This window comes from Poeciliopsis prolifica, unplaced genomic scaffold, assembly GCF_027474105.1.
Source record: "Poeciliopsis prolifica strain line A6 unplaced genomic scaffold, Auburn_PproV2 SCAFFOLD003, whole genome shotgun sequence".
Classification (NCBI taxonomy): domain Eukaryota; kingdom Metazoa; phylum Chordata; class Actinopteri; order Cyprinodontiformes; family Poeciliidae; genus Poeciliopsis; species Poeciliopsis prolifica.
The window spans coordinates 17,281,137-17,307,716 of record NW_026562378.1 but is presented as its reverse complement, the minus strand read 5'-3'; the positions used below and the strand labels follow the sequence as shown (position 1 = coordinate 17,307,716).

Genomic DNA, 26,580 nt, shown 5'->3' with positions numbered 1-26,580 from the left:
ATAATTAGAAAAAAACTTAAAAAAAAACACTAGATTATTTTTTTAACCAATCCATCGCTTTATTTAACTTTACCCCAATACTAACTGAGTACATTCATTATTTTGAAACTAAGACTGCCCAACACCCACATGAATACACCGTATAAATAGTTTCAACAAAAATATTACAAATAATAGACTTACAAATGTAAGAGAAAAGAGTAAGGAATATAAATAAACAGACAAAATGCCAATTAAACTGAAGATGTGACCTGTGGGGCAAAATATCAAGACTGGAACCTGATAGAGTTCAGCAGCTTTTATCCAAATGTTGCTGCAGCTTGGACCTCCCAGTCACATTCATGGAACTGAAACAGCAAATATGTTTGCAAACAAACATAAACTGTTAACCAAATAATCCCCAAACTTTATGAATAAAAACTCCTTGTATAAAACCCTTTTTTTTAATATATGAAACATTCACATCCAGCAAATTTACATACGCGTTGTTGGTGGTAAGCTTGAGAACCCGTTCAGTGAAGCAAAACTCACATTGAAGTTCTCAGCAGATAACCAAACGTCATGTGTCCCTGTGTTTTCACAGCTACATTATTTTAAGGTCTTTAAAGGCTTCCAATCAAGCTACATTCAACAAATGAAAGAGTCGCTACAGCTTTTTGAACTAAAATGAGAAAAACCTGCTTTAAGGAGTGGCAAAGTGGAGATGTTTTACCTGACATCCAGTAGTTTACAGGAGATACAGATGTTGGGAAAACCCTGTATGGTTGGCATGTGCACTGAGACACTTTAGTCTGTGCAACTTTCCAGAGTCAGAATCATTTCATCACGCTGCTGTACATGATTGCTTTGGTTGGCTGGTTAGTGTGACGATCAGATGAGCGAGAAAAACCTCAGACCTGCCATTTGTGGATGCTGCGGCCATACAGTGTTAAATAATGGTATCACACAGTCCAGTAGAAAAAAACAGAATGGCTCTTTGTTACTCATCAGGCTGGTTTCATATCATCTGAAGACAATAGCGAAGCTGTTTTTCACTGTTTTTATGTTTTGTGTTGTTTTGTGTTAGTAATTGAGAAATAATTGGAACAAATATGTTTAAGTTATTAAAAGCTTAATATAGCGACACAATCTAATGGTTAACACAGTCTGGTTAAAGAAAGTACACCTTTTGCCACAAGTCATTTTGTAACAAATATGACAGACAGTACACAGTCTGTATTGCAGCTTTTTAGCTCAAAATATATATTAGAAAAGACACAACTTCTTTTCTGCACATCAGCATGCCTCAGAATATTCTGCCCCCCAAAAACTTCAAGATAGAAGTGTCACTTAATCTTGGATCCAGTAAATCATTGAACAAAAAAAAAAAATGATTGAAACAAAAAAAAAAAAAAAACATTAATTCTCTCTCCATCCATTGATTAGTTTCTGTGCTGGATTATTTCCTCAATCTGCAGCAAAATGAGTTAGCATGAAAACAAAAGGCCTCTGGGGTATATACGATCACATGCTGGCAGAGCTCATGTACAGGCCGATGTTTCTAGCCCTGTTCTAAAAAAACTAAGCACTAAGTGGAATCTGCTGTCCTGCAGAGGACTCTCCAGAACAGCAGGATATGGAAAAAATTCACCTAAATTAAAACAGCAGAAATGTATTTTATTTAGCTTAGTGTGAAGTATGCCCTTTGGTTTAGCATGAAAAGCTGAAAGGAGTTGTTTACCATTAATGATTTAGGTTCTTACAATCCAACTCCTCTATCTTTCTCATTTTCAAGAAACAAAATGCTTTTCCTCAACAAATCAGAGCAGAGCACTGCTACTTCAGCAGCAAGCAACACCTGGCCGTACTCTGCCTTGCATAAGTAGTCGTACTTTTAAACTTTGTTCAAATTTTGTCACAATACAGTTGCCAACAACAACGTGTTTTATTGGGGTTTGCAGGCTGAAGAATACTTGAGACTAGAGCAACAACCCTAGACATACTTTTATTGAATAACTGTGGAAAGTTACACATGCTGATATGTAACTTTCGGGATGTGTAACTTATAGATTGGCATAAACATCAATCTATAAATTGATGTTTATCGATACAATGGTACTTGTATCTATAAACTTGTACTTGTACAATGGTACTTGGTTTGGACCATTTTGCAAATTCGAATGTCTGTAAAGCTGTAAAAAGGTGGCTCTGCAAAATATCAGTGCAGAACAACAGAATACCACTGAACAGCACATTTTTTACATTCACAGCAGCTAAAAATCAAAAGTTATCATTTGAAAACCATGTATATTATTAAATGTACCTCCTGTGCTTGTCTTTCACATAAAATCCCAATGAAACTAACATTTTTGGTAGGATTGTGGCAAAACATGAAAAAACCTCAAAGGCTATGAACACCTTTGCAAAGCAGTGTACTGTAGTATTTTAGGGGCTCTGTCCCAGTTGACGTCCCCAACAAAAACAATACAACATAAAAAAATACCTGCTTTCCTTAAAAGAGGCAGATGTCTGTAGAAGAAGCTAAAACGGGTGATAGCCAGTCCAAAACAGAATAAGGCTCGCTAAGTTGCATAGAATTCAGTAGTGCACCGGTGCATTTACAAAAAAGGCTGTGCTCCTTTCCTCTGTCGACTTTAGCAAGCCTGCAGAGTTCCCTCAGAAACAAGCAGAACTTCAACAGCATTTGTCTCCTCTTTTCTTTGTCTTCCTGACAGAAGACACTAAAACCCCGCCACTTCAATTTGGACTTTAAATGCCACACAAAAACAAGGGACTATTTCAATCAGGGGCAACAAAATGTTTCTCAATCTAAGAGATGTAAAGTAATCATTTTGGTGAATGGAGGAGTACAATATGTACTGTATTTAATTCCTTTAGAAAAAAAGGATTTTAACTGGATAGAAAATACTTTTCAGCTTGTTTAAAATATTTTTTTCTCCTCTGCAAAATTATTTGAAGCCCTGGAATCAGCGGCAAGAAAGAGAGCACAGCTTAGTGTCTGCATTTACAAAGTAAAGACACCCCCCACCACCACTTTCCAAACAGTATAAAAGCACCAGTTCAGAGCCTGCACCATGTTAAACTTGTTCCACCTCCAGCCAGGATGACATTTTGCTCATATTTAAACTCCATTGATTAATTGAGGCAAAGAACAGGAGATGGAACAAATCCCAGCTGTGCAGCTATCAACTGAGCGGGACTTCAGCCTCTGCATCCTTATCCGAGATCTCGTCCTGGATCTCGTCTGTGTTCCCTGAGTCGCTACTGGCCACCGAGCTGAAAGAAGGAGAGTTCCTGCCGCCTTTAATCATCCGCCGACAGGTCTCCATCTGCACGTCGAGGCCCCTTTTCATGCTGCACATCTCCATGTACTCATGCAGATGTCGGTTCATGTCGCTCTTTGCTGTGGCCAGCTCCATCTGAAGCAATATCAACAAGATTATGAGTTCAGATAATCAATTGAAACTCTATTGAAGATCTTAAATGCATTTGAACTGAAAGGAAGTGCAGCTGCATTAATTCAAAAAAGGGAAGTTTGACTTCAGTTTGGCTTGGAGGACGTTATTAATTCTGCACCGTTAGAAGTTAAAGGTGTGTTTTGTGTTAAAATAAAATTTGTGGATGAGAATACATTGCAACGTTGACCAAGGTCTGAGCTAAATGTGGGATATATTTGGTCATGAAGTGCAAATTTATCTAAATCTGTATGAAAAGCAAATGCTTGAGCTAGGATGGTAAAACTATTATCTGCATCAACGAAAATCCAACAACATTGTTTCTTTTCTAATGCATACAGGAATCACTTTTTTTCACTACAAAATCATATTCATATCAGTGTACCTCAATCTGTCCGATGGTCTCCTGGTACTCCTTCTCCCTGCTCTTAAATAGGGTCTCTGTTTCATCAATGAGGCTGCCAAGACTTCCATCCTGGGAATCCTTACAGAGCACAGACATAACCTTCATTCATCATGCATGAGTTTGCATCTTACACTGCATCCATAGCATTCATGCACGCCCTGACTTGCACAAGTCTGGAAAAAATGTTTTCATTCAGACTGAACCTACGGGATCAGCCGCTTCGGCGCTGCCTTCGCAGGGGCAGGCGGCCGCGCAGGTTGTTGCAGCGATGGTGCATGGCATGTTGTAGTTTGTGAAATCCTCCCAGAGCAAGAGAGTGTCCTCGTTTTCCTCCCACGTCAGACTGTCGCAGTCATCGTCGATTTCAAACGTCTCGCGCCTGGCAACAAACGAGTTATCTGAACAATGTCTGCGTGGGACCGGAAAGAACAAAAGAGAGAGGAAGAGGGAGGAAAGCATAGAAAGGTGTAACAGCCAGCAGGTTCAGCAAAGGTTGAAGGCAAAGAGGAAAATGAAAATGTCACAGATAAGTTCAAAGAGAAGAGTAGCAGTAAGGGAAGCAGCCTCTGTAGCTCATCAGTTAATTGCCAGTTCAAAAGAAAACATATGAATACCAACATAAAAGCCTACAGCTCCGCCAACATAACATGCAGCCCATTGGTTGCAATATTTTAAATTAACAGCAGAGGGAGATGAAAGAACATGCACACTCACACAACAATGTCGAGAAAGTCGTTTTATTTGGTGTGTGGTGGTTTATTGGGGATTGAGGTGTCACTCACAGCTGGTTGAGCATGCGTTTCATCTCGTCAGTGATGTTGAGCGATCCAGGAACCTCCTCCTCAGAAGTGCTTGGCTCAGCGTCCATCTCCGAGTTTTCCTCATCGGAGACGGTCTTACGTTCCTTTCTCCTGCAGCACGCCGCAGCACCCTATAGAATATAAAGCTTAAAAGGTATAGGATATGTATAATATTCACCAAATGGCAAACTTGTATGCCATTTATTTTATGCAACAAAAAAAAAAACATATTCAGACAATTTTGAGTACATTAGTGAGCATGCACGCCTGCACCTTTCAGAGAGGTCAGTAAGTGCAGAATCAGCTTGAGGCATAAGGATCAGTTGCAATATTATAAGCGACTGGCAGCTCTGATTTCATTTGAGCTGAATGTTTCCTCTGCAGAAGAATTCATATTTTTTTGCTGCATTTGCTGTCAGCTTTTCTCACAGCAGACAATCACACAGAAACTTGCCTTCTCTGGGAGCGACCTGGCGGGGCTGACGTTGAACATTTTCGACATGTCCTCCGAGTTGCGTTGCTGAGCCACATCGCACAGCTTGGCTGTGATGTCAATACGCCTGCAGATGTCCATGTCCACCCGCCTGGCTTTCTCCTGGATCTTTGAGTCCAGGTCAGTCATTTGCTGCAAAAAGGAGAGCATGTTGATGATAAGTTCAACAATTTTCTTCATGCTTCTTTGACATTTTTTGGATGAATTAGACCTCCACTACGTGAAGCTGGGCGTAGGGACAGGATGGCAGCATTCCGGCTCTTATTTTTAAAGGGTATTTACACAATTTACGCAGGACATTTAACTTCTTCTGAGGGCTAACTAGACATTTAAATGGTTGACAGGTAAAATAATTCACATTTAATTATTACCTTTACTTTGTTATTTACCAATTCTGCAACTTCATAGAGGGTTTGTAATAAATAAATAAAAAAACTAATAAATTGTCTTTTATAGGCACACATCAGCGTGAGTTTGTAGCTGTCAATATTGATTTTTATTTCCGAAATATTGTTTTTGACATTCTGGAAAATTTGGTGTTAATGGATTAAAACTGGAAACTTGTCATCCTGTTACTCCAAAAGACTTCCATTGTTGCACATTGTTGATGAAAGTTTTATTCTTTAAAAAAAACAACAATGTTTTGATACAGTCTTCCTAAAAAGTAGAAAAGCATTAGATTGTGGGAGCAGACAGCAAGCTGTAAAGGACAAACTCTGTTCTAATGCAGCCAATGTCGAATCACCAAAGTCAAAGTCACATCAACCACATACACACACACACGCACACGCACACACATACACACACAGAATAATTTCTAAAACACATTAAATAATCTAGACCTCCTAGATAATCTTCTCACACTTACCAGTCTCTGCATTCACACATCAGGAATGAAGTAAAGAACAAAAAATAACATGAAAATTCAACAGCAGGCAGATGGTAATGTAAAGATAAGCAACATAAACAATAGAGACTTTCTAAAAATAACACAGCCTGGCTGTTTATTTGTGACCAAACAACAGCTGTGAATGCTGTAGTGTTTTAACTGTGCAATCGCACCAGGACACACCTGTTTGGAAACAATACAGACTCTAGATCTAAAGCCTCTCTTCAGTTCAACAAATGCTTATTTTGGGGGTTTTATGGCAATTCACATTTTCATGTTTCCAAACAAGGAAGGAAGGAAGGGTGTGTGTTTTGCTACTCAAACCAATAAAAATGAGAACATTATTCTAATAACTCCTGGGAAAACTGTTGTAAATGCTGCTGTAATCAGTGCTTTGAGTTGAATAGCTATTACAGGTTGTAAGACTTTAGAGAAAGACGCTGACGTCATTATAGCAGTGATTAAATACTTACATCACTCATCAGGCTCTTGAATACCACGAGTTCAGCCTTCAGTCTGTCCACCTTCTCGTTCAGCTCATTCTGGATCTCTGACGACTCCTGGGCGCTCTGGATGGACGACACCAGAAGGAATTCAATACAAGGGAAAATTCATATTTTGAGATATAAGACTTTAAAATAGTTGTAAATCATACTAAACTACATCTAGATTAGCTTGGCCATGATTACAGACTAATGACATTTTAAGTTTTTAAAACAAACACACAAAAAAAAACGTAACATCAACTTTAAAAGTAGTTAACTTTATTACCCAGGGATAAAGTGTCACATGGGGATGTTCTCATAAGTTTAGTGGCAGATAAGCCTCTCTCTTGTCTTTAAAGTAATTATGTGGATACAACCAGCATCTGGTTGATGAAAAATTGGGTCAAACTTTCATGGAGTCTTTCAAAGGAACACAGGATGTACTTTGTTTTTCGCATTCCTGTAGAATAAGCAGCAAGGTTACGTGCCAAATTAAAGGAATCCTGCAAGAATCCTGCAAGCATTTAATCCACAACCTCAAATTTAGCCTTTCTATAATTTCGAATCAAACAGGCATCTGAGTAAACATGGTTTCCAGCAGTTTTAAGACATTCATAAAATGAATGCAGTTAAATATTGTTTGACTAATGCCAGGTTATGCTCCTGTTTTTAGTTAGTACACTGATTCCTCTGGCTCTGCTCCCTGAACGAGAAATGGCCGTTTGCGCTGACTTTACTCCAAACAGATTCCCCCTAAGTTTATACATTGATGTATCAGTGTGCACTGCAAGGTTAAAACCCTCAGGGGGCTTCGGCAGTCCACCTCCCTACCTGGTGTTTTGCTGATCCAGACTATAAGACAAACATGCATGCACCCACATATTGATTGGTGCAGAAGCAGAAAAGGGAGAGGATGCAAAAAAGAATAAGGACTTTTACCAGCTGGGACGCCCCTTTGTGTTGGGTAACAAGGTGATATACTTTAACTTCATTTCCTCTATATCTACTTCCTTTTTTCTGCTCCCAGCAGCAGCATACTTGCTGGCTGTTGGTGGTGTTTAACGTTTCTATCTGCAGTACATCTCGGCCAGAAGCCTCTTCTGATGGCTTTGTAATGAGGTTATTCTGATCAGACACATGCTGCTGGCTTATCCTGCTCCATGTAGCCTCCGTTTCCCTATTCTGAGGCTGCTCATTTTCCTATAGTCTTATAATGATGGAAAGACGTCAAATATCTGCTTGTGTGTACGGTCACAGAACATATTTCAATGTTTACGTTTCCAAACCTGCTGTAGGGATTCCACAGTGGATTCCAGCTGCTCTCGCTTGGACAGCTCCTCCTCCCATCTGCAACACACAGCACAGATAACAGAGGTGGGTCACTTTTACTGCTGGATCCAGTCCCCCAGAGGCCCAACGTATGCCTTAATGGTACTTTTGCGGAATAACCCTCCCATCTCTGATTACAAAGCGCCCCTGACAGTGTGGCATCCCACCCACTGCCCCCTCTATTTCCACCCTTTTGTCCTCTTCCTCCTTTGTTGTCTTCACTGGTTCAATAAAAACTCAAAAGGATGAATGGAAAGCTGGTCTTTCCTCAAACACAACAAACATTGCTCATGAATACTGCTGGGACTCTTGGGTGACTGGAGGGTGGAGTGTTTCTGCCGCAGCCTGAATTCCTTCATGCTAACATGCTCCATTTGTTCATCATCACATCTGAGGAGTGGGAGACATGCTTCTTGTTTGCGTCTGTGAAATTCCATCAGAGTGACTAAGATTTGTGTTAATTAAATTGGACACAGAAATGTACTTATTCACTGAAGTATAATGGATGATTGCATTGTGATTTTACCCGACTGTAACTTACATCTTCAGTTACAGGTTCAGAAATCTTATAAAAAAAATACACTAAAAGAAGGAAAATGCTGGCGTCTGTGAGATTTACGCTAAATGGTGAATATAAGGAGATCATCTAGAAGTTCAGTACTTAGGATGTTATAGGTTGGAAAAGATTTTTGCTTTCCAAAAAAGTCTTTAGTTCATGTTGGGCTCCATAACAAACCCAACGTTCTGCACATGTAATTTAATCCATGTAAAAGTAATCATTCTCATTTTACCATAAGTACATTTAGAGAAACATCAGAGTATTAATATTTGGGATTCAAGTGAGGTTTAAAACCTTCTAAGATGATTTTATAGATCCGGGGATAGTTGTGAAATAAAAATCAAATCAAGACAAGAACCTATTATTCAGAATATGTTCAGAAAAGTCAGTTTCATTATACTTTTAAAAATAGTATACTGTATGCCATTATTTGATCTTGACAAAGAGGTTAAATGTTTTCAAAATAAAGTGCCATAAATGCTGTGAAACCTTTAGGATCTTTTTCTCACTTTCTTGTAAAGTTAGACCTTCAGGTGTCGATGCTTTGTGCAACCCCATTGCAATATGTCAAAGAGTTCATGTGCTTTGGATTCCTAGACTGCAATAAATTTTACTATTCAGAATAGCTTTTCATCGCACTAAAACAAGCCTTAAATGTTACAGTTTAAGGCACGTGGCATGAAATGAGACCCTATCACCTCTCAACACAGTTTTCAAGTTTCCCTGGACTTCATTTTGAACACATCACTAATACTGACAGTAAATAACTTTGATTCTTCTCCCCCAGCAGTATCCAACCTAAGCGTTCATTGTCAGTAGTGCTTAGCATGGTGTGTTTACTAATTGGAAAAAGATTAGTAAACACACCTTATTGTTGGTCCAAATTTTTTTGAATTTTCAAAAGACTTATTGTCTAATTATGGTCACCACCTGATTCCTCTGTTTTGTAAAGACCAAATCGAATTGTACGTGATGGTGTAGCTAATGTTGTTTACATCACTTCTTTTGTGATTCCTGTTTCATATATGGAAGCATACAAGATGAGGCCAGATTCAATTATATTATTATACTATTTAATTTACTCTTTCTTTAACTTACAAATAAACCGACTGAAATTAAATAAGACTGACAATAGAGCCCAAAGCGAGACCGTTATCACTACTGTTGACTGATAACTGCATGAACTGCTCCTACAACAGACCCTTGAGGTACACCATTAGAAATAGGAAATGAAACCATCTTCCTTTATGCACTGTGAGAAAGATAATTAAAAGACAACATATTGTTGTTTATCATCAAATGTTCACTTAAATTCTGTGGTGTCAAGTGGTTATTATAGCATGTTTGCCATAATGACTTTTTGGTATAATGAAAATATTATACCAATGTTTTCATCGGTATAATAGGATTCTTTTGCAAGAAAAACATTAAATTCCCTAACTAAGCTCCTGGCAATCAGTCCACAAGTGGGGAAAACATTCAACCAAAGCTAATAATAAAGCACCAGAGCCTCCGATTAGCTGCGAGCTATAATTAAATATGGAGTTCTTGTTTTCCCCTGTTGCTTCCCCTCTTGTCATATTACTCCTCTTGACCACAACAGCTGTATTTAAACAAAATTAGCAGCCAATTTCATTGTCTTGCTGTGTGTATTGGATACAAACTCCAGAGGGCTTAGCTTTGTGTGTGGGGCATGGCCCCAATACACACTCATCTTGTGTGATATGAGACAGAAACCAAGCTGAGTCAAAAAGGTTTCCCGTGAGAGTGCAGAGTTCAGAATGAAGGAAAAACTCATTATAGCGTGTGAAGTGAAAACACCATGTCAGACCGCCATGTGAGGATGAGTCATTCTGCGCCATATTGAAGGGGATTTGAATAAAAACTGAGTTTCTGAGTGTGAGAATTAGAAAAGACTGGGTGAATCAGTGTATATGCAGAACATATATGTTTACTACATGAGAGAGAGATCACATAGCATTACTTACCCATAGCCTTTGCCATGGAGATGCAAAAATATAGCCTGAATGTGGAACATGGGTTACTAGAAATCCACTTTCGCAACAAAACTCAGCTTTGTTTTCATTCAGAAGCCACTGAATGTGCTCTGTCTAATTAGAAAGAAGTACTCCTTAGCAGGCCTCGCCAGATCGCTCCAGATTGAAAGCCTTGTTCTAAACAAAATGCTGGCAGTGGTGCTACACTCTTGGTCAGTCTGCCGCAGACCTCTGGCTGAGGTCACCGGAGTTCACAGCTGCACCACAGCCTCCACAGATGCATGCTTGTCACAGCATTTTCATCACTTGTGTTGTCGCTTCCTTGGGCCTCGGCCATGGCCTTTTCAGTTCTCACCTGAACTGGAAGTGATAATGGTACAATGCAATTAAATGCCCACCAGAAGGGAAACTTAATCTGAAATATGTGTCAAAGCTATTAATGTTATCAGTCAAATGCATTAGAGTCTGCTTTGTTATTAAAGTGGCAGCTTTTTCCATGTTATTTAGAATGGATAGTTAATAAAGCCAAGAAGACAACCTCCGGGGATGTCGAAGTATTAAAATGAAAAGGTTTTCTCTTCCTGTACCTTTGGCGTGACTGAGTCAAAACGAAAACACCAGGATTCTCCTTACAAGGACAAAAACAGCGGGAGGGTTGGAGTCTGTGTTAGCTCAGACATTTGTTTACTGCCAAACAAATTCTTTCAGATGTCTCCCAAAAGTAAATCAAATTCTAACGTGCAATGTTGTGAAAAAGTATTTCATTCACTTGTATATTTCTACTGTTTTCACTTATTTGTTTCTTTTAAATATTTTTCTATAAAACTTTAATTGCAAAGAAATATAACCTGAGTAAATGCAAAGTGCTGCTTTCAAATTATGACTTAATCTTTTCAAACCCACAATGCCCAATTTGAAAACAACTGATTGTGCCATAAATAGAGTTTAGATCAGGCCTAAAAAATCTTTAGAAGAGAAGTTATTTAACATATCTTTATATTTATATCTTTCTCTGTGTTGTATGTATTACAGGCTTAATGAAACTGTTATATTGTTTGGACTGACACATTTCAGTGTGATAAAAATCAAAACCAGAAGATATCTGCAAGGTGACTGACACTTCATCACAGCACCTTAACTATGGTCTCACAGAAAGGCTTAGAGCTGCAGAAACACATGAAGTAATTTGGTTTCATCTTTCACATCAGCTAGATAAAAAATAAATAAGTAAATAGCAAAGACTGTTAGATATTTGAGAGTCATTGCACATGTTTTCAAATATCTACTCTAATTCTCCATCTGAAATATTATACTTGTATGTTATTACAAGCCTGTGGCAACACAGCAAGGGAAAGTGTCTGAGACCCAACAGATAATTTCTCATGCATTTTTTTTATCTGTTTAACAATAATGTTCCTCCCACTTCTTCACTTTTGGAGTGTGTCTGGGAGCTATGTTTGCACGCGAGCTGCCTGAGTTTTCCCATCGCTGCGCTCGAGGACCCAGATCAGCTCTAACACATCCTGTTAGCATCCAAATTTGATCATCCTCTCCAGCTTGATTCTTTTTGATCACTGTTGACCCTTTGTGGGATGCATACTGATTTAATGATACGTGATTCTTTTTCTTTCTTATGGAGTCAACATACTAATAATTTAGAAGAACAAATATTTATGAGTTGCTGGAATTCCAAAGGGTGGATAGTTATCTTATGCAACACACAGTAAAATACCTAAAAGGCCCCGAGGAAAACACTGAGGTGTGGCTTTGTGTAATGCCCCAAAGCCTAAGTGGCTCATTGCAAAAAAAAATCTGCAGCCAGACAACACCCTGTTGAAATTATATGATGCTGTGGAAAGTGTGAGTCTATGAATCAGATGTCAAATTAAAGGCTGAAACAAGGATTCTTTGTCTAAGACAAGACTTAACCACTGTTTGTCCTCAGGCAATTATTTTAGCCCTGTTTAATTTAAAATTTATTGTTTCAATTCTTGACTATTGGACATTAATGTTTACATTCGACACACTAAACTTGTACAGATAATATAAGTCATTCTTGTGAAAATATATCCAATATATCCATTTTGATGAGGAGGATTTTCTGCCATAAATATTGACTTTGTATGATCTTTCAGGAACTACTTTCATGCCAATGACCAGATTTGTGAAAAATAACTAGGGGCTATGAATCTCTGGAGGTAAATGATCTGTCACTCCAATTTATTTATATATTGTGAAACATATTTGTACAAAAAATTAAAGCCATGAATCCGTTCCCATTCAGTTCCACATAAAATCTAAATCTGAAGGACTGTAAGTGCTACTGGATTTTCTTTTATAGCATATAATCACAATATGCTTTACTTCTCATATATTTATGTTGAAAATTGGTCTCAAATTAAGTAAAACCAGAAATAAGCGCATTATTAGGACTATGGCAATCATTTCATCGGATTGCAAGCATTAGTATAATAGGAAATTAAAAATGGGTGTGGCTGCATGTAGGACAAATAATTTACAAAGTTTATGTGGCCTGTATGAAATGATGGCATATACAGCTTTGATAAATGCACAGAAAACATGTGATTTCTCTCATAGGCATGTCTGTAACGTCTTCTCGCTGACAGCAGCATTGGTTGGTCTCTTTCCACTGACTACAGCAGTGCTGTGGTTCAGTGACTTTAGCTTTCAACATGGAGCTTTCAGGAAACGTACATCTGCTGCACAGAGACATAAAATACAGAGCAAATTATTCTTCCCCTGAGCAGACCCATAGTAGGTCATCGATTGACTGTCAGGACCTTGTAATCTATAGCCTCTCCCTGACTCCTCAGAGACACATGTGTAGCACGCTAATGAAGCAGTCATGTGAAATGGATCAGACGAGTATGAAGCAGCTCAGGAGCCTACCGTCTGGCTATTTTGCCTCCTCTGCCCAGGAGACAAAATATCAAGGTCAAAACTCATTTCTCTGCTCTTCCTCCTCGATTGATACTGATAAATACTCCTAACTCGACCACGCACCATAATCCTTTATCACCACATCTTCCACCTATTGAAGACAGCATCTGATAGTCAAGCTGATGAATTCTTGACTCACTCAGTCATATAAACGGTGCACAGAGGACGATAATTCACTGCTGGATGATTCTTCTGCTCCATGCCCTGAGAGGACAGACAGTTTTAAATATAACCCCTATAAACCAGAAATGACACAGACACAATAACAACAGGAGTTTTGGAGTTGCTATGTGACAGCAACAACCTCATGTTGCCTCTAAGATGTCTGGCACCTGTCACTGTTCAGCTGAAGGCTACAAGTTGTCAAAAAAAAAAAAAAAAAAGACAGCCTGGTTTCCCCTTGTGATATATCACAGATCATATTTTAATATAGACACTGACTGCTTAGATTATGAAAGGTTAAATGAAGTGAATTTAGATTCAGGATGGAAAAAAATTTATGAGAACCTTTGTTCCCACCAACGAAAGAATCCAACCTCTTTTCTTCCAGCCTTCTTCTGAGTTCATCGGGACTTTTTAAATAAAATTTATGGCCCCTTTACTTGAACGGTACAACAATTAGACAAGAGACAGGTAAAAGGCCGCTCCTTTTTATTTGATGTCGGGTTTTGTGACTAATCTTAATGAGTCACACTTTTGCTTTCTCTGATGCTTTGGCATAACATGTACATCCATGCCAGGTTAAAGTAAAACATGCAACACTTTGTAATGTTCTTACTCATATTTGTGATGTATGGATGACATAATATATCTTATGTAATACACCATAATGTGTAATACACCAAGGCAAATTAGTATATTATTGTTTAGTGGAAGGGAAGAAAGTTGAATTTTTTTTGCCAAAAGTCAGTGGTGTGTACTTGAAGTCAGCCCTTATTTAGACATATGCTCATAAAAAAAACATGAATTCAGAGAAATCCTCAGTGCAAAAGACTTGATGTTAGAGAAGAGCTTCACCTTCCACCAGGACCACTTCTCTGAAAATACAGTCATTGCTATACCAGTGATAAAGCTCAATAATTTAGATCAAATGCGTATTAGAGATAGCCTAGTCAAAGCCCATATCCAATTGTATCTAAGCTTGATGCAAAGAGGAGCAGGCAGAAATGTTAGTATCAAGATGTGCAGAGTTGACAGAAAGGCACCCCCAGGGATCGACTTGCATCTATTTGATGGGGAGAGGTGGTTTTACGACTCAGGTTGTATGATATGAAGGCATGGCACATTTCTAGAAAATGAGAAAACCATGTTTCCTTTTCTTTCCACATTACAACTATGCATAGTTGTAATGCATTACAACTATATGCATTACAACTATATGCATTACAACTAACTATTCATATAGTTGTAATGTGGCTTACACTTTAAGCCATTCAGATTTAATCTTTTCAGATTAAATCTGAAAAGATTGCTTTATAATTTGTGTTCTTTAATTTGCCTTCTAAATTATATATGCTTATTGGATCCAGTCTTGAGACATGATGAAAGGAAGAATTGGATTCAGTTTGTTAATGCAAATACAAACAAAGTGTTTTTGTCAATTTATAATTAGATATAAAACTAATATATTTCACCTCAAATATGAATATATAACTCAAAATAAATATTTAATGTAAAGCTGAGTTAGATTACAGCTGTATCTAGATAATTACTTGTGTGATTAAAAAATTTTCTACGATCATGTAACATTTTCAATAGGGTAATAATATTAACCTGACAGGATCTGTGGACAGTATCTCCCAGTCATTTTGCATTAAGTAATTTACTGCTACAGGTTTTTATTACACCACAATTTAAATGTGGATTTAAATGCCAAATCGGAGATTTCTGTGTACTGCTGATATTTTTACAAATGTGACATTCATGTGTGTCCTAAAACATAATTAAAGATGTGTTCGCAGCCGCATGGTTTAACACACAAACCTTCTATAAGCTTTGTTTGTGTCAGAGGATCTCAAGTATTCACAAGCAGCCTTAAATCATCACATATCCTGAGCTGCTTTAAATCCTGCCCTCATGAAAAAATTTCTCATGAATTTCCAAATGATAAGAGCTAAAGATACAGGTTCAGGCAAAACACCAGCACTGACTGCAACACAACAAGCCACAGTTCATTTAGACTGGATGCAAATCAGGGATCTGACGTACTTTGGAAAGCTGCAAAACCAAGAAGAAGTATTTAATAATCAGATGGTTTGGTTGAACACCAGCAGATTCTCACTTCGCACGAACAGCCTGATAGTGTTTCAACATGTTCAACTCCTGTAGGTTTTGAAACGTTACCAAACTGATTTTTTCTTAAAAACAAAGGTGTGTTTACGGGTGTGTGAACGAGTTGTTATTGTTTTCACCGCAAGGATGAATTATTGCTCAGCTCCCACAGCCAGGCCAATCCAGCTTTATTTTTTCTGGCCTGAGGGCTGATTGGCTAACTCTTTCAAAAACGCGACAAACATTTAAGTGCTTCCAAGTAATTATAAGCAGTTTAAACTAATAGGTTCAACCTGGGAGCGGTGTCAGAAAATTGGATCATTACATTTGACTGTTAGTGAAGGCTGTTATTCCTCCAACTGCAGAGACATGCCAGTCAAAGCACCCAAACCTAATTGTTTTTTTAGTTATGACAGCTGCAGTAACGTGTTTTGTGGGAATACCTGATAGAGTTTCTGTCAACAAAAGTTTCATAATGAAATCAGAAAGTAATTTCCAATCAGTTTTTAATGCAACTTGTTCATTCCAGGCTGCTGTTTTTCTCCCTTATCTCTGTTTACATGACTTAACGAGGGTGACAGATTTTTTTTTCCCCCATCCAACACATCCCACCACTGCACTATTGAGTTGTGATGTATAATTTATTCCGACCCGTGTTACAGAACAAGCGATATAGCTTTTGCTTTCTGGCTCACTTGAGTCACACAACCCAGCTAACTTGGAGAACTAAAAATCCTACCAAGTGGAACTTTGATGTTCAGGTTTCTGTGATTGGAAAAGAAACACAGACCACAAGCTGCAAGCCTGGGCCACATCTGGGAGTGACATTTCACCGGAATATAAAGGAGGATAAAAGGATGTTCGCTGCTGGCACGAATCCTTTCTGGTCAGGGTGTGTACAGTGAAGCTATCTGATACATAATAGAACCAAGAGACATAACTACCACAATAAATACTTTCATGTGACTTTGAGTACACACACCTGTACCTTCATGTTTTAACAGAGCGAATCCAGAGATGAGATGGTTTCATTTACGGAATACAGAAAAAAATGTGACGCATCTCAAGGCATGATCTCTTTTTTGGAGAACTTTTAACAATGAGTTCTTGTTTAATTGTCTGATTTTCTCATTGTCTTTGTGTTTAAAGACTGTGAGCTGAATACCTTCATATTTACTTATTTACTTATTTTTTAAACATCATTAGTGCCAAGGTTAGAGGCAAAAAACATATTTTCTCTCATTTGTAATAAGCACTTTATTTTGTTTGTTTATCACTGTTTTTAGAAGTTTTTATTTAGTAATCCATTATATTAAAACTAGCATATTTATCCCATATCTCTAAAATAGGAGAGAGAACAGAATGTGCCATTCAAGCAGGAAGTTGGACATTAATTTTCATGAACCAGAAAATGGCTACCAAAAAAATTGTTGCTCTCCTAAACTTGCCCATATTTACAGTTCAATCAATATTTCTCAAACAGTCTGAATGAAATATATGCCACAGACAGTTTATGAATTGAATCTGTTGCAACCTCAAAATTGGCAAATAGCTTCAAGGAAAGACTCGCCGAGTTGGTTGTATTTTAAGTCGGGCACTGAGGGGCACTGAGTCAGATTTAACACCACTGTCAATACTCTCACATGCCACCTTCCCACCAGCACAAGTGTAACATTATATATGACCCTGCTACGTGCATGTGATGTTGCGATCAGTCCATGAGCCTGAGGTGCCTGGAAAGCAGGCTTTTCCTCTGCTGTAACAAGACTTTGACAAACAGAGGCTATTGAGTGTGCATGCTGGATCAGCACACACAGGTCTTGAGAATGGAGGCAAGAACTTTTAAATCTGAAGAAGTTCCAAAGAGAGGACAAGGTATTTGTTAAATTATCAATTAGAAAGATGCTAATGGGTTTTACTAACTTTGCTTTCAAAGACTGCAAGACTCAATAAAATCTCTTGTAGTATTTTTTTTCACTTTATAAAACAAGTGCATTTCTGGATTTTTAGAGATGGCAGCGAACCATTGCTCTCAGTTACCCATGAATAATCAACCGCAGGTTCACAGCAGCAACTCCAAGCATGGCAGGCGGAGTGAACTGAGAGGAAAACGGGAACAGAGGAGAGAATCCCAAAAGATTACATTTCCTTTCATTTGTTTTTTAAAGCTGCTCACTTTTTCTAGGTTGTGCTCCTTCTGTAAAGTAACAGAACCGTCCCTTGATGCCTCAAAAATACATCTTCATATAATTTTTTAATCTTCTTTCAACTACCCTTGGCACTTCGGATGGATTTAACCCATAATAAAATTTTTGTAAATTTCTATATTTTCCATCTTTTCCTCAGCTCTGACCAGCTTCCCTGTTGACAAACTCCACAGCCCCCAGCATGATACTGCCACCACCATGTTAAACAATGGGGGTGGTTTATTCAGGGTTATGTGGATTGTTACCTTGTTGTTGTCTCAGTAGCATTTTGGGAACTCAATAGCAAGAAAATCAGGGAGGAAGTGACAAGATACAAAAACCGAGACTATAATGCAATCAACCACTTATCAGAGGTATTCTTTATACTCCTCAATGCACTATTTGTAGTTAATAATACAGCATTGTTAAATTGTTTGAAGTGGAAAAGAAGATTAAGTGTGTTTGCAATGAAGGAATGTGTTCTTGGATCTCTTTCCTAATCTCCAGAATAAGCTCAAATTCCCTCAAGGTTCCCTGTGGATTATGATTGATATGGGACTCATAAAGTAAGAGGGAGAACTCATGTTTATGGTAATAAAGAAAAGATCACATACTGCAGCTGTGGTTAGTTTTTTTATGGTACAGATATAAGACTTTTTTAATAGATCCACTGAGAATTGTAAATATGCGTGAATTTGATGATGCCATCAAAATGAACTCTGAATCCATGTAATGAACAAATAAATCCCTTCATGTATAAACACAACAGCTACAGGAGCAAAGCAGCTCAAAACAACAAAACAAAACAAAAGGTCTCATCTGGAACTCTCTGTCCCAGAGAACTGAGCTCCGATTCTTTCTGTCCCGCCATATTTCAGCAGCAGGAAGACGTACACTTCAAGAGGCCCCATGTTGAACGCTGCAGCTGCATGCCAGGGCGCCATGCAGGCCTGGATGGATGCCGGTGCCACAGTGCTAGGTGACAGCTTAGAGAAAATCCCTCTCCTGAATAGACGGCCTCACTTATAAGAAGGCCAGCAAGGAAAAAGAAAGGCTGAACTGCACGTTTCTCTTCATCAGGGGACATAATATTTGTTGTCCAAAAATCTTCAGAACTATCGTTCATCTAAATTTATGTACACTTATGTCCAATTTAGAGAAACCTTGATGTTGTGAAAGAAGAAACTCTGCCTTTACCTGCTGATAAAGACATAAACCAAGATCAAAGCCCCTAAAACTGCCTTCTCTGAAATCTTCTTGCATTGATCCAAATCACACACACAAGTACACGCCCACACACACACCTACACACTATATTCAGCTGCATGTGAATTATTCATGCAGGAAGCAAAGGCCTGCAGACGGTTCTGGTTTGCTTTGTGTCCTGTAAGCTGCAGGCGGTGATCCAGCAGCATAATAGATTTTACAAACCTAAAAGCAGCCGAAGTCGAAACCCTTGCAGGTTTCTGTGATGTATAAAATATGAGCATGGCAATATCATTAAATTTAGTCTATTCCTCCATTGTAACGTGACAAATGTCACATACAATATAACCGAAAAAGATGTGTTTGGAGGGGGGAATCCACAATATCACACTCTTAAACTTTGCTTAAGAAGTTTTTCATTCTATTTGAGCACATTATTTTTGGTAGGAGTCTATCACATTTTAATTTGCTAATACCTGCTCTCTTTGGGTGAGCTCAAAGTTTTAACTGAAAGAATGTAGTCTACCTCTTCCATTTCAAATGTTTTATTTTCCTCACATAAAATCCTTTTTTCGTCTATTTGGATATATACTTGAATCTGCTATACAACTGAAAAATGAAATTAATCTCCAGATTTCTAGAAGAACTGTCAAAACAATCTAGTGTTAAAAAAAGTAACCCCAGATCATGATGCTGCCACCAACATGTTTCACTGGGGAAAGATGGTTTTTTCAGTAATGCTTCTTTAGAATTATTGCCCTAAACTGTGATTTGGTTTCATCTGACCATAACTCACCCTCCCACCAGGCTCCAGGAGGTTTTATTCAGGATTGGATTATTTCTTTAGAAGAAAAGCCTTCTGTTTCAAAACCTTACTTCTTATCCCAGACTTACGGCAAACACAGGGAACTGTTGTCACATTCAGAACACACCCGGCGTCTGTTATAAACTACGGCAGGTCCTTCAGTTTTCCTGTTGGTTTCTTGGCAGCCTCCCTGACCAGTTTTTATCTTGTCTTTTCAAAAACTGTATAGACTTTGAGAGCCACTTTATGTGTGTGTCTTTCAATAAACCTGATAGGTGCATCCCACGCCTCTGTTCATCAGAAATTCATGCAAAAATGTACCACAATCTGCACACCATGCAGGGTGTATTCTTAGAATTGACCTAAGCTACCAGTATCTACATTCATTTGGGTCTTTATTCCATGCAAACTCATCCTATTTTTGTCCATATCTGTCTTCCAGTTCAGTAATCTACATAAAACAGTCTGAAACTCCCCTATGCAAAAAATGAAACATGCAAACTCTAAACAAATCTGCGATTGAAGACAACTGTCCACAAGAGCTTTTGTCTGTTCCCTGTCTGCAGCATGCTATCAGCTGTCAGATATGTTCATCAGTGTCAGCCAATGTTTTGAAAGTCTTTAAACACAAAGCAGGCAATAACTTTCAAGCCTCACCGACCCAAGTCATAAAGTTCATGTCGATGCCAGACTGTACAAAAAGGCAATAGATGACAATAAAAAGTCCCAGAAAAGTGACCTTATTTATCCACCATTTTGCAGTTGTTCATCAATGACAGAGTCAGTTAGCCAAGTGTCCAGACACTGTGGCACTAAGGAGGCATGCAAAGTAGCTTACCTCATGTTACAGCTCATGTAAGCAAAACATTACTGCACACTGCAAAATGATGCATCCTTGTATTGCCCATCATCTAAATGCTATCTAACTTTCAAAGAGTTTGGAAAGGTAGTTTGCATAGCTAAATAAATAGCCCAAAAACAAGATAAAAATTCTCCAGTAAAATACTTCCACCTCAACTCTCCTCTGTTCTGAGGTTAAAAAGCAGATGTATTAGTTAAGGATGTGGGCAAATCTCTTAACAAAAGGTTAAAGAGCTTTATTTTATCCAGAAATACATCCTGTACATCTGGAGCAACAGTAATCCTTTGTATCTGAAAACAGATTTGCCATATTTATTCATTTTAGCAGCAGCTAATTTTACAGTAACACATATATCTTCTACATACTATACACTGTGTTCCAAATTATTAAGGAAAGTCATAAAGATTAACTTTTTTGTTGTGCTATTAAATTTATAGATGGTATTGTGTGTCAGGTCTATTTAAATCACTATAATTAATTACAGACAGATGGGTTGATAAGTTTGTCTGATGAGCTCAATTAAAGGAAATCTACTTTAGAAGGATGTTCCACATTATTAAGCAGGCCACAGGTTTCAAGCAATATGGGAAAGAGAAAGGATCTCTCTGCTGATGAAAATCATCAGACAGTGTAGTGCCATATGACAAAACATTAAATATTTGATGAAAACTGAAGCGTTATCATCGTACTGTGAAGAGATTTGTGGCTGATTCAGAACAAAGATGGGTTTGTACAAAAAGGTATAATCTGTTTGTCTGTTAGACAAATACATCGGATTAAGACAGTAGCTCTTAAAATCCCCTGACAAAGCAGCAAACAGTTATTTGAAGCTGCTGGTGCCTCTGAAACCTCAAGATGGAGGATCCTTCAGAGGCTTGTAATGCATGAACCTACTATTCGGCCACCCTAACCAGAGCTCACAAGCAGAAACGGTCACAGTGTATGTCCAGCCTCAAAACTGCAAGTAATAAAATCCTTTTGGTTGTATCAAATGCATTCTACAAAAAGACTGGAGAGAAATTCTCCAAGAGTTCTCCAGTCTGTCCAAGCTGTATTGTAGGCTAGAAGTAAAATTAAAGGCAGCAATGGTGAAGGCTCAGCACAGTTGACAGACTTTAAAATCAGATGCAAATAGACTGGCAGATAATACACACCACTTATCGGAGTGAAAGTGCCTATGAGCAGCTTTGTGGTTGTTCACATTAAACTGTTCAACTTTAATGTCACTTAAAGAGCAGCTTAACTTGTAATTTAACACGTGGATTAAAAACATGTCTTTGTCCCCATGATATTTGCAGATGTAGCAGTTTTCTGTTTTGCCTTGTTTTTTGTTTTTTTTAATATCATGGTCAGTATAATCCAGACAACTATTTTTTAATAAAAAAGCCTTTTAAACTCCTTTATTCTCTCCTTGGGTTACATAACCGACTTATGAATTAAGGCATGACTGCAGCTGGCCAGCGACCTTTTTGTGTGTGTCCAAACTTGTAATACTTTCATAAATCAACAGTGCTGCACCGGAGCACAGAGTTGGATGGGATGGAGACCCTTTGGGAGTGAGGATGCCTTACAAAGCAGTCTGTATGTGGCACAGGGAGAATCAGAGGGCCAGGGGGGCTGATGGAGAGTGGACTGAAGGAATGACTGAACACAAAGAGCACAGAACAGAAAGGGCACACCAAGACGAAGCTCAGGGACTGAATCCTGAAACGTGACTGTAGTAAAGAGGATTTAGTCTGAGAGAAACAAAACAACACGGCAGTGAACAATTACTCTACAATGATTACTGCTCAATAAAAATAACAAAGTAATGTGTGTTGTTTCTCACTTTTCCACATAAAAAAGAACTCAAGAATAATTTGTAAGAAAAATGTATACAAATAAAACAAATCCTCTGGAAAAGATATTTTAAGTCAGAACATTGAGGGAATTTAAATTTAGATGATCAAATGAAAAGCAGTGCAGCAATATATATGATAAATAAACCCTGACTAGTTCAATTAGAACGCTTTAATAATCTGTCAAGTCAAAAGCTTCTATGTCTGACTGACGGGAGGCAGATTTAGGATTACAGGCAGGATGTTTCCTATTTGGCTGCTTCCCAGCTACTGTGGGTCATCTTCTCAAGTCGAAATGCACAAAAAAGGATATGCTAGTGTTACAGGGGAGGAGTGAGGAGGATATTTGGTTTCCCAGCAGAGTAGGAGAGAACACATACAGGGCGACTGAGTCAGTGGCTCACAGGGAAGTCAGTGGTCGTCAGAGTCGATCTCACCACGCAGACGGAGGCCTGTAAAAATGCCTCTCTGCTTGAGTCACGATGCTGAACAGAAGCCGGGGCTTCTTCACACGTCTTCCTCCAGCAGTCTGCCTGCCGGCGGTGAGGTCAGCCAGAATGGGGAAGCTGTGGTGAGTCTTCAAGGAAACACAGTTCGTATGACTCCCCAACTGAGCCATGCAAAGGAATTTCCTCTGGCTTTCACATTTTTGATATAGAGTAGCTCAAATATAATTATGTCTGCCATCTCTTCACTGCAATTACAGAGGAGCTTTGTCCAAATACGTCCAACCAGACGCCAACTCAGAAAACACTTGTGTCATCTAGTGTCCTTTTTATTGTTTTTTTTATTTTTACGTTTTCAAGAAGCTTCTAGTCATCAGTAGTTTTCAAACAAGTAGAAATCTTTAATATACTGCATTTAAAAAAAAATTCTGCCAGTTCTTGTATCTGACGCACATGAAAAAGGTTGGGAAGATGAAGCAATAAAGCTCATGGAGACATCAGGCCCATCTAAGCCATAAAGCATTAGTGAAAGTCCTAACAGGCCACAAAGTACAATAAGCAATATTTTTTTTATCAATTAGTAACATAATCTAGCTTAATGAGTAATAAGATCTGAGATCACCACGTTCACAGAGGAATCTCTGCTAACGTGAGTCACCTGAAAGTCTTCACCATCAGATCATAGGAAGATCTCTACAAATGTCTGTCATGTCAAACCATATAATCTGCAGAAGATGAAAAGTCAAACTGGATTGTTATGGACCAGTAACTGTGTCAAAGTACACTGTGTCACTCCTACTTTTAACTTGAAAGCAAAGAAGTGCTGGAGTCTGTTTTCTCTGTGCGTATGGACCAAAGAGTAGCACAATGTTGTGCCCACCCATGTAGTTTAATTCATCATCAGGCAGAAGACAGAATCAAGGCTTCTACACGCTTCCCTCACCTACAATAAAAATAAATTCAGCCATTTGGAAACATTTTTGCTCAGGAAAAACATTGGGTAGAAAATAAAGGACTGCCACACGTCATTCTTTTGAAGGTATTGTTGTTTTAACACTTCTGTGGACAGGCTACAAGCTACATGCATGTTAAGAAGATGACTGCCAGCTGGCTCAAGCAGATTAATTAACCTGCCAGTATCAGCCTATAATACTCCCAGTGTTACCCTACAGTGAGCAGAACAACAAAGGGTACAAAGTTTCACACAGCAAATACTCGTTGTAAATGTTCTGTTTTGAATAAAGCACATTTGAAATTTTTGTGTTAAAATCCTCTTAAGGACAAACTGACAACCATATGCTGCAAATAAATCTCTGGAAATCATCTCGCGGGTCCTGAAATACTCTGTCGTTGATGCTCTCTTATCACTGGTTCTTTTCACAGATTCAACAAAAGAAATAAGAACAAAATGTGTAATTGTGAAAGACTACTATATTTTTCAAGAAGCTTTTTTAAATTTGTAAATTTTCTAAGTCCTTTATGTGTAAACACAACTCTGGTTCATGCTTTGAGCTTTTATGACCAATTTGTTTCTGAACGACTAATAGCTTAAAGCCAAATGGCAAAACATCCCCTTGAAAATGCTCAAGCATTAGAACAAAATAAGTTATGAATGAAAAACCTGGATTGTCTGAAGAGAATCACTGAAACCCTTCTCTTATGCAGAAGGCCTAATGTAATACTGCTCTACACTGCTTCAAATCATCACAACAAAGTCTGACTCAAAACTTTTATGTAAAAAAAATTAGGAGATAGCAGGACACAATACTTCATGGGAAAATCTCTAATTATGAATTTAAAAATATTTCTTTCTATTTGCATAAATATTTCTTAATATTTGTAGCATTTGGTATCACCTGACAACTGAAAATAAGCCTTTATGAGCATCTTTCTAAGTACTATAAAGTTCTTAAATATAATGTTAAAATGTTTGAAAAACAAATATGGGGAGCGCTGTGTGGCTTAGCTGGTGGAGCCTCTAAGCTGCACGTCTTCATCTTCTCTCTACTGTTTTTTGTTCATTTACTGTTCAATAAACGTAACTAAAACCTAAATAATCTTTGAAGAAAACAACAAAAGAAATATGTGAGGCAATAAATGTCCTTGAACAGAATGCTTCGAACTGTAAGTTTAAGGTAAGTGATTGACTTATTCAGATGAACAGACTGACAGGCATGTCTTAGAACAAGTTTGAGCCAAACCTTTCCTGCACGGCTTAGCAACACAGCCAGGTGTTGTGGGATCCAGACGGGGCCAAGAGGTCACATAGCAGTCTGGTCTGACCTAGAGGAGATTGAGGTTGCTGCTGCTGGTGACTGTGTGGCTGAGTTCAGAAAGCCAGAGTCACCCTGAGTCAGAGCAGTCATTCAGGGCTAAATGAGGACCATGAGAAAAGTGCAGATGAGAGCAATTGTGAGCCAGATTTGGGCCAAAGTGTTTTTCTCAGGTTTGATCGCTCTGAAGTCCATTCAAATAGGAGCGATGCTTTAATGTGTTTTAATCTAAGACAAATCTGGGGTAAAATTAATAAGCTATAAATCTGACTCTGACAACCACATAAATGACATAGAGCAAAGACCCAATAAAGAAATCCTGGATGACTACTCACTTTCTCTTGTACTCGTCTCTCTCTCGCTTCACTTTCGCCAGCACGTTGTACAGAGCCCTCACTTCTGGGGTGATTGTGTCGATCTGCACCCCGACTCCGTCCGGGTGCGTCCACGTCACCCCGGGGCCGTGCAGGGTCTCGAAGCGCTCTCCTTGCCTCCGGATGTGGGTGAAACTCCAAATGGTACCCGGCAGCCTGGACTCGGGACCGTCCGTCTGCACGGCGACCTCCCGGCCGAACGGGTGTCGGCACTGCGGCCGCTGCAGAGCTTGCTGCAGCTGGCTCTCCAGCAGCTTGTTCCTGCGCTCCAGCTCGTGGACCTTGGCGAGGAAGCACCGGAAGCGCAGGTTGAGGGTTTTCAGCACATGGATGTTGGAGCCCAGGTCGTTCCGCAGGGCGCTGGTCACCGCGCCGGAGCCGCTGCACACCGGACCGGGCGGAGGTTCGCAAAAAAACAGGGAACTCATGATGAAAGATAACTAAAAAGTAACAACCTAGCAATGGCTTTCTGCTGTTTGACTGCAACAAAATAACCTGTTGTTAATTATGTCTGCATTTTCCTTCTAATCCTCACTCCCACTGGACGTTTTCTCCTCACAATGCAGATGCTGAGAGCACGGAAGATGGGGGGACCATCACTGTCACTGCTGGAAGACTCTAACATGGGCTCCTGCAGCAAACGCCAACCCCAGAAAGTCCTTTAGGAGCCACAGAGGGCTTCATCTCCTGACGGAACCGAACCTTTGACGCAGACCGAAATAGTAAGCACCAGCCGCACTCCTCGTCACCCTCATGTTTCTTGTCTCCGTCTTTGTCCAGATCTGCTGATGCTGCCGACCGACTGAGGAGGAGCCTGCTGTCCTTATCATCCCCCGGTTCACCGCGGCTCTATCCAGTCTCCATGCGGCGCGGAGGGGCAGGATGCAGCGCCGCAGAGCCCGGCCTCTCCGTGGATCATGTTGCAAAGTGCTAAACTCGGCACTA

At 39.0% G+C, this 26,580-nt stretch overlaps 1 protein-coding gene across 2 annotated transcripts; it reads right to left on the bottom strand.

The window, feature by feature from the left end:
- Positions 1-40: 40 nt before the first annotated feature.
- On the bottom strand, positions 41-26,208 carry iffo2b (intermediate filament family orphan 2b). 2 transcript variants are annotated; one of them, XM_055026960.1, is made up of 8 exons: positions 25,597-26,208; positions 7,815-7,875; positions 6,517-6,612; positions 5,116-5,286; positions 4,644-4,792; positions 4,069-4,270; positions 3,841-3,939; positions 41-3,419 (listed from the first exon to the last, which is right to left on the bottom strand). In XM_055026960.1, the coding sequence occupies exons 1-8, from the start codon at positions 26,061-26,063 to the stop codon at positions 3,186-3,188; spliced, it is 1,479 nt and encodes a 492-aa protein (XP_054882935.1). In that variant the 5' UTR covers positions 26,064-26,208; the 3' UTR covers positions 41-3,185. The 2 variants fall into 2 exon arrangements, with proteins under 2 accessions (XP_054882935.1, XP_054882937.1); XM_055026962.1 differs by having other exon boundaries at positions 4,069-4,240.
- Positions 26,209-26,580: the final 372 nt, after the last annotated feature.

Excerpts from the sequence above, each read along its gene's own strand:
- iffo2b (XM_055026960.1), bottom strand. The coding sequence starts at position 26,063 with ATGAGTTCCCTGTTTTTTTGCGAACCTCCGCCCGGTCCGGTGTGCAGC. Across the intron at positions 7,876-25,596 it reads AGAGACGAGTACAAGAGAAA|ATGGGAGGAGGAGCTGTCCA; the intron begins GTGAGTAGTCAT and ends TGTGTGTTGCAG. Across the intron at positions 4,271-4,643 it reads AAACGCATGCTCAACCAGCT|ACATTGTTCAGATAACTCGT; the intron begins GTGAGTGACACC and ends GGTCCCACGCAG.